The following is a 9,316-nucleotide window of genomic DNA, read 5'->3' on the forward strand; positions in this document are numbered from 1 at the left end:
TAAGTATTTTCGACATGTGCTAGAAGGATCTGACTTTGAAATCCTCACAGACCATAAACCATTGGTCTATTCATTTTCCAAAAAAAGTGAAAAATTTTCATCTAGGCAGATTCATCATCTAGAATTCATTAGCCAATTGAACCCGTATCAAGCACATTTCAGGTCATAGAAATGCAGTAGCCGATGCATTTTCAAGAATATCGGAAATTGAAATACCTCCTAGTTTCGATTTCGCCAAGATAGCTCGTGCTCAGGATGATGAAGAATTGCTATTACTTCGTGAAACAGGCTCAAGTCTCGATTTAAAACCAATTACTTTCAGTTCTCCTGAAGTCACTCTACAGTGTGATGTTTCCACTGGTTCAATTAGACCTTACCTACCATCAACGTTTCACCACACTATTTTCGATGCAGTGCACAACCTCTCCCACTCTGGCACCACAGCTACTACTGAAATAGTTTGCAGATGATTCATCTGGAAATTTTTAGACAGGGACTGAAAGGAGTGGTGCAAAACTTCCATCCCTTGCCAGCAATCAAAAGTTGGTCGTCACACACATTCTCCTATTGGTGCATGCGGATTACCTTCCACAAGGTTCTCACATGTCCATATTGACATCGTGGGTCCACTTCCACCAAATAAAGGAAATCGCTACGTTGTGATTTGCAGTGACCAATTCACCAGATGGCTGGAAGCTATTCCGGTTCCCGATCAGACTGGGATTGTATCTCCCATTTTGGCATTCCAGAATGCATTATTACAGTGGGAGGTTCTTAGTTTGAATCTGAACTATTCCGATCCCTTGCAAAGTTACTGGGTGTAGACAGGGTGCGTACTACCGCTTACCACCCACAAAGCAATGGAACCATCGAGAGATTCCACTTGAAAGCTGTCATATCATGTCTCACGCCACTGAAAGATGGGTTGACGTTCTTCCTACCATTCTACTTGGAATATGCTCAAGTTTCAAACCTGATTCTGGTGCTACGCCAGCGAACATAGTCTACCGAGCATCGCTGAAGTTACCTGGAGACTTCTTCAAAAATTCCAGTAAGAACATCTCAAAATCTATTCGTCCTTCACCTTTGTCCAATCATTCCTCAAAAAACATTTTTGTGCACAAGGATTTGGCCAAATCCACACATATTTTTGTGAGGGTTGACACTGTAAGGCATTCTCTACAGCAGCCTTATCAAGGGCCTTATGTAAAGTTTTGAATAGGACTGATACATTTTTTACTTTGCATATCAATAATGAATCTAAGTGTATTTCTATTGATCGTTTAAAACCTGCATTTTTGTTTAATTCTCTCGAATGCACAGAATCTAATGTTTGCAAATCATCTCTATGTAATGCTCCAGCCTCACCACAGGGCTTAGTCACGAGTTCCGGACGGAAAGTTTGTTTTGTAACACCTTATCAAGTTTAACGTCCTTCGGACTTGTGAGGGAGTACTGTGGCGGTGCTGTCAGCAAGATTGCATAGGTGCTGGAATTCTAATATCATAAATCTGCCAACACATCGTTTTTGTGAGTGCGCTTTTTCTTTACCTCTCTTTCGCTGTTGGAAAGAGAAGACTTTAGTTTCTTGCAGAGTCAAAATGTCATTTTTATGTGTCCGTGTATTCTTGTTTCGTATATGTGTAATAACATACTGTGTGTTTCTTCAAATTAACAAACTTTATATTTAGCCATTATTTGGAATCAAAATCATCGTGGAGTCAAAATTTGAGCTATCTATGGATAAAATCACAACTTAAATTTAAATGCCAGCACATAACTTTCTACACTAGTGATACATCTACATTGGATACCCTCAGATGTTCCTGCTTCAAAGTGACATTACCCTCAGAAAAAGCTCATTATAAATTTTAGAAGAAAATATTGTTCCTTATACTGAGGAGGTGTTATCTATAAAATTTTTAATAATAGCTTCAAAGCTATTTTCTAATTTCACACTTATTTCTTAGGTCAGTGTTTCTCAAAGTGTGCATTGCAGCTCCTGGTGGCATCGCCATCTTTAGTCAGGGGTGTCACGGTGAGCTGAAGACATTCATTTGTGTGCCTATTTATGCTTTGAAGTGGTTCTTTTACAGGTGAAATATCTACTAAACTATTATGGGTAGCCACAGGTGAACCATGAATTAACCACTGGTGACTAAAGTTTGAGAACCACTGTCTTAGGTCATTGAACTAGGTGCAAAACTAGGAGCAAACTTTAGGTGCAAACCTGCACAGCCTGCATATATTTTTGAACATGCACATGTAAAAAATTATTGGTTGTTCCTAATATTTAAGATTCCACTCTCTTTTTAAAAAGAATCTTGCTTATTTCTCTAATTTTTCATTAAGCCTGCAATATTTAATACTCTGAAGTTTACAATTCCTACTTATTGATAAGAAATTGCTCATGACACAAGTCAATTAGCTCATATGTATTTCTTGCATTATAGTTCTGACTCTTCATGTTTTACACAGGTAAAGTTCCAGCTATTATTCGTGCATTCAATACTGGATGGAAAAAAGCAATGGATAGTATAAATGCAGATATCATGCAGTCATTCACCAATTTCAAAAATGGAACTAATATACTACAGGTAAATAAAAGCATACTAGAAATCCCAAGTTGTATGGGCTTCTATAATTCTTCTCTTCTTTCTTGAAGGTTATTAAAAAAAGCAATTTTAACTGCTCAATATTTTTATTATATATTTCTATGTGTATGTGTGTGATTATTAATATTATTTTATTACATATTTCTATGTGTATGTGTGTGATTATTAATATTATTTTATTACATATTAATGTAATTATTTATATAACATACAATTTTATTAAAAAATATTTTTTTCAAAAATAGAGAATATGACATACACACAGTCTCAATGCCCCTGTGCAGACCTCGGCAAGGGTCATTAGTGGGAGTTGTGCAGAAGTGGATTTTCTGTGGTTTCCCCCTACTCCAGGGTAGATTGAAAGTCAGTCTCGCCACAGAAAACAACAGGTCTACTGCAGTACAATTATTTAATCATTACACTTCACTCATAGTTAGAAACATTTGATGACAGATAGTAGCACTTCACATAACAAGCATTACACAGAAACAAACAAGGTTCACTACATGTGCACACGCATTCCAACATGTACCAATTCGTTAGAAGTTCCACAGAGGAATATGGATGAAGTGCATGTGTACTTTAGTAGAATTAGTAGTAGTCAGTCTTCCATCCAAAAAAAGTAGATCCACTGTATGATACTTAGGAAACACAAAAGTAAGGCATCTGCTGTTTTCACTCTCAGTTTGGAGAAGATATCACAGCACTTCTCAAACACACAATTTGCCTACCTTTACCATCACAAGTGTGTTAGCGACACACACAATACTTTCCTGCATGCACTGATTTATCAGAAATATATCAGAGAAACATTTATGAGTCACATGTGCAGCTAAGTTGGATAAATCTTCAGGAATTTACATGCACAAATCTATATTTTAAATAGTTGTCTCGTGCATGTGGTTGAAAAAAAAATGCATACCCCGAGCATTTTGGGCAATAGATTTGTCCAGCCCAGATGTGTAGTAGTGGTAGAATTTACAAGGTCAAATCTCCAAACGACAAAAAAAAATTTATTTCCTTCTCAAAACCATCATTTTTTACTTTTTTCATTCCCCCCCCCCCCCATCCACAAAATAGTACAGTAGAACATTGAAAGTTCTTATTTATGTTAACCATTATTTAATAAATAATGATTAATATAAATAATGATTAATATAAATAATGATTAATATAAATAATCATTATTAAAAAATTACTCTCTACTGTGACTTCATTAATGACCAAGTGTTATTGATTGAGTATTATCAATGTTATGTACGTGAAGTACTTCCGTTATATCTTCAGGCAACCCTGACACAGCTGATACAGTATTACCATAGGTTCCAGAGAGTTCTTGTGAAACCACCTTTCAAAAATCTGCCAGCTCGCAGTGAACTTCTCAACATACATCATTTGATGGTAGAAGCAAAGAAATTCAAGACTAGCTTTTGAAAGGGTTTCACTTATTTATTTTTATTATGCTTGTGAAATGTACATTGTTTGAAACATTCACTTTTCATGGCATTCCTAAAAGGCAAAAGAAATATATTCCTGTACATAACGGTTGTTTGTAACAATTATTTTATTTGTGATTCTCTGGAATTTCGGGTACTTTCACCCTTTGTATAAATAAACTTGAAATGTTAATTTAAATATGACTCGTTTTTTAAATAATTTTCTTTGGGATAGAATTTTTATGTGTTATACAAAAAAAAATCATTTCCCAGAATTTTTACTGTATAAATTTTTCATATACAGGTATCCCTCGCTTTACGTGATTTCTATATGATATGATTTTTAAAGGATGATTTTTTAAAAATACCAACCTGCAAAATTCAGCTTGGAGTTTGATCCAGGAAATCGGCGTGCAAATTGAAAATATATAGCATAGTTAAATCCTTTGACGATGAATTGAATGGGATTTGATGCTATAGCATAGCTAATACAAATATGAGAGAAATAAAGATATAATTCTCAGGTGCAACTTACCAGATCTCACTGATCAACAGTGTTTAGTAACACATTGACAATTCCATGATAAATTTAACCAAAAAAAAGCTGTTCCAGTGAAACTAGAATTTTCTTACTTGCGAGAAATATGTGAGATTATCTGGTTTTGCTACTAAAGTCACATAATTTTTCTTTATATTTAATTTATAAGAAGGCGAAAAATGCTGCTTGTCAGTCGAATCTCAACTGTTTCATTAAAAAGTGTTATCCGCCTATCATACCAGGTTCTTCAGTAAAAAAACATCCACACACTCAGTAGAATCAATCAGAAGTAGTGAAGACAGATAAAATATAAATTTAATTCATTCATATTGCCTAAATTGCCCGTATGCATATTGCTCCTATTCACACACACATAGGATTCAATTCATATATAAGTTTGAATAATTAATTCATTAAAAAAAATATCTTTTGCTGTTGGTTCAATTTTTTTAAATCCTTCTGAAGAAAACCAACCCCCTATCCCTATCTTTTTCATGTTTAATTCAACTCACTTTACTCGATTTCATCTAATGCTACTATTTTGCAGAACCAATTAATCGCATAAAGCGAGGGACGCCTGTTGTGGGAAAAACTGGTTGTTGCATGCCACATATAAATGATGGTAGAGACATAATTTTGAAAACAATAACATTTAATCTGAGAAAAAAAACACTCAACAATTAAATGCAATTCACAAGAAAACAGAAGTGCAACATGAAGCATGGCCAAACTACAACTCTTTTTGTCTCATTTCTAACCCAGACATTGCTTGCTCTTGCATTAAAAATGATCATCACATCAAAAATGTTATATTGTTTTTCTGAGTGTTACAGATGGTATTTTATTATGCTTGTGTTGCTACAAGAAGTCTCATGAAATATTCATATTAATGTATTTTCAGGAAAATTTTGTGTTTAAAAAGTTCTGGAAAATTATTAACATGAAACAGAGAACAAATACAGTACAGCATTATTTTATTAATTTATGCAATATTGTTGTCGTTTTCAAAGGCTTATACAAGAGGGCACGGTAGATTTACACATAGATGTTTAGTGACATTTGACAAGAAATCAGAGATCGTGGGGTAGTTAACAATAGTGGAGGGGAGCTTGTTCCATTCATCTGTGGTATTAAGGGAGTAATTGTATTTAAAACAGTCTGTAGAGGCAAAAATTGGTTTTAATTTTTTTTGGTGGTCAAGTCTATTGGAAATATAAGAAGACTTAACTGTAGACAATGTAACCAAAATATCAACTTCCTGCACGACTTGTGAAAGACATGAATCTAAATTAAAGAAACATAGAAATGAATTTTTTTTCTTTTTGATGGACACTAGATATTTCAAAAATGTTCTTGAAGGGTAAGTTATCTATCTGCCGATAGTTGTTCGATCTGCTAGTTTTTGCTTAAAAAAATGTTTGAAAATGCTTAATGCGAATTTCTTCGATGTAATTTATGGGCCGATAATTAATTTCAAAACATCCTAAACTATGGATTGATGCAGTTGAATATTAAAAGACAATATAGAGCCATTAATTTTCATTTTCGTGCTTGAGAATAAAAATATGCACTTATTCTGGAATTCCTCAATTTTATACATTTTTATGCACCACTGAGAAAGTTCAAAATTTTCAAATGCATGTGCACATTTGCGTTTGCTTATAATCCGGTCCCTAGTTATGAAAAAAGTTATTCGATGACGGCCGATAAGATGTTGCAAAGAGAACAAATATTAATGGTGTAATAGCTGTTTCTGAAGTAGAACCATCATAATCTGCAAAAATTATACTTTACATGTCACTCCTACAGTTGTCAAGCTTATTTAATGTTACCGTCCATTGGTTAATTTTTTTTTACTTCAGAATTTCAGGAAAGGAGAGTAAGATGATGGTGGCCAAAAACTAGTTTTGGACTTCAAACGTCAGGACATTTTGACACACATGTCTAGCACAGACGTTAGGAGTTGGAGTGGAAAAAAATATTATAAGGATCCCTCTCCGTTTTTCTTTAATTGTGCTCACCATCTCTGGCCAGTTTTATTACTTCGCCTGGAGCAAGAAGGGGTTTTTCTTTCTGTTCCCTCAGAAGTTTTTTTTTTTTTCAATATTTTGGGAGTGTTGCTTTTTTGCCAAAAGAATCAGCATTGAGTGTTGTTTGCATCCTATTTTCTTTATTTCTGAATGCAATAGGTAACTTCCCTTCCTTCCCCACTTCAGCACACAGCACCTGCTGTTGGTGAGCAAACAATGGTATTCTCAAAATAGATATTGCGGTTTTCTTCTTCCAGAGCTGTTTTTCCGAGTCTATTTTTCACGTTATCCGCGGACAAGCTGAGCCATGGTTTTAGAATACGATCTTCCCTATCTTCTAGACAACTTGGATTCGCCTTGGAATTCCGAGGGCATTGCGGTCAAAGCGTGTAAAACTGTGTGGGAAAAAAGACAAATTCAAATACTCTTACCAATGAAGAGATATGTTTCAGATTGGAAAAAAACCACAATTCCCCTGAAAAAAAAAGATTCTGAAAACCTTTAAGAAGTAGGACAAAAGGACGAATTTTCCGAAATGTAGGAGGACGGTTGGTATCCCTGCATAGGAACAGAGACGGATTTAATGGCGGGAACACCGGGTGCGCACCCGGAGCCTCAACTTCTAAAGGGTCCCGAAAAACCAAAACTCCACACTTTTTCTAATTTAAGGGGCCCAATATTTTCTTTTGCGCCCGGGGCCTCGACGGAATTTTATGCGCCACTGCATAGGATCAATGTAGAAATATAGAATTCCTTTATTATAATGAAATGTACGAAGTGATTTCTCCCATCTCTTGGAGTTCGTTATAACGGGATTGGGCTGTAATTGTAGTAGTGTGAAAACAAATGAGAGAGAAAATCACATCGGATCTTCGGTCTGGAGCCCTCTCAGCAACACCCCCTTCCTCTGTGAGGGCCATACGAGGACCTCAGCTGCATAGAGATTCCCACGATAAGATCACAATTATTTAAGACAACAAAATATCTTTTTTTAGGGGTGGTGCCTAAGCTTTTTTTCATTCTTCAAACATTTGTTTGAGTTACGTAGAACATGTAAAATTAATTTTTATTACAAAACCGATTGCAGGTCCTTCAATGTTCAATGCCTCCACCAGGGATCGAACCCTGGTTCTCTGATAATTCGGACCATAGCCGGAGATAGATTTAGAAGTCTGGGAGGCAAGATGATGATGTCAATTAATATATACATTAGATCAGTGAGACTCCACCTGTGACGCTGGGGGCAATGCCCCGCTCCCCGCCCATGATTCGGACAACCGCAACAACCAATATACCACAGACACAACTCCCCGCTGATATTTGGAACGAAATAAGTAATTTGTCTCCTCCGGGAATCGAACTCGGGTCCCCTTGCGTACTGGGCAAGTGCGCTAACCAATACACCAGAGGCACACCTTTCAATTCCTCATAACACGCATTTGTAGCGTGAAACGCTGAGTGGAGTCATAGCAGTCATAGTGTGTCCGGTCTTCAAAGGTCAAAGTCTCCCTTAACTACAGCAATTTTCGCCCCAGTTGGCGTTTTTGTATGAGAGATGGTATTTTTTCGGCCTGAAATATAAGGGTTCGATTTCCGGAGGAGGCAAATCACTTTTCTTTCCAAATATCAGTTTCGGCATTAACATCCAGAAAATTGAAATTCTCAGTAATTCAGGCCGAAAAAATACCATCTCTTCGTACAAAAACGCCAACTGGGGCGAAAATTGCTGTAGTTAAAGTAGGCTGCTGACTCTACTCAGCGCTTCACGCTACTAATGCGTGTCTCTGGTGTATTGGTTAGCGCACTTGCCCGGTATGCAAGGAGATCCGGGTTCGATTCCCGGAGGAAGCAAATCACTTTTCTTTCCAAATATCAGTTCCGGCATTAACATCCAGAAAATTGAATTTCTCAGTAACCTAAGAACTGCTACGAACTGCATTTATTTGCAATCCGGGCAAAAGGGCGTGTTTCTAGTTCCGGCGGACGCGAAAAACTTTTCTAAGTTCTCAGCTGAAAACTTAGAAAATGAATGTATAGAGAATGTATGTGTCTTGGATGAAAAAATTTTCATGTCTTTTAAAAATTAGCCATTATTGGAGGCAACTTGGGTTCTCTAGGAATTCTGGCTCTACTAGGTGAAAACGTGTGAAGAAATAACACCATATACGTAAACACACACCGATGAAGAATTGTTTCACAGTGCGATTTTGTTTCTCAGAAAAGTAATTCCGAGAACCTGAAAATGAAGACCAAATGGGGAATTTCAAAAACGTAGGACGCTCATGGCAGCAACTAAAGGGGAGCAGACTGAGACCGGGCATGAATTTCACCCTTTAACATCACCTTCAACATTACAAGTAGGCGCCGAAATGCCTGCTTGCCCCGGTTGACCAATCATACAGACACAGCTTTGAGGACGCTGAAAATGTCTACAAAAATGAAGACGTCACCAACACTATGTTTCACTGGTTTCTGAAATGTAAAAGTAAGCTTTTGAAGCATTTATAAGCTTTTATAATTACGTTGTAAAGTTTTTTATTTCTCTGAAAGTTGTTTTGCAAACCAAACATTTTGATTTCTTTTGAAAAATCGAAACATTTCTACGAAATATGGTCTAGTTCCGAAATATCGGGACTTCTCCCGACTCTAGTCTGTCGGTGTACGACGTTGAAAAACATATAGAAAGCCATAAGCGGC

General features: G+C 36.4%; 1 protein-coding gene across 1 annotated transcript in view; it reads left to right on the top strand.

Moving 5' to 3' along the window:
- The window catches only part of Vps52 (vacuolar protein sorting 52), a 38,062-nt gene extending 33,818 nt beyond the window's left edge, over nt 1–4,244 (top strand). Inside the window, exons 17-18 of the mRNA XM_089242705.1 lie at nt 2,479–2,597; nt 3,903–4,244. Of these exons, the coding sequence (XP_089098831.1) occupies nt 2,479–2,597; nt 3,903–4,049 (266 nt within the window). The 3' untranslated portion in view covers nt 4,050–4,244. The remainder of the gene's footprint in view (nt 1–2,478; nt 2,598–3,902) is intronic.
- The last annotated feature ends 5,072 nt before the right edge of the window (nt 4,245–9,316 follow it).

The sequence above is a fragment of the Pholcus phalangioides genome, unplaced genomic scaffold, assembly GCF_987345545.1.
Source record: "Pholcus phalangioides strain wild (caught in Gottingen) unplaced genomic scaffold, Ppha-v1.0 ptg000015l_1, whole genome shotgun sequence".
NCBI classification, from domain to species: Eukaryota; Metazoa; Arthropoda; class Arachnida; order Araneae; family Pholcidae; genus Pholcus; species Pholcus phalangioides.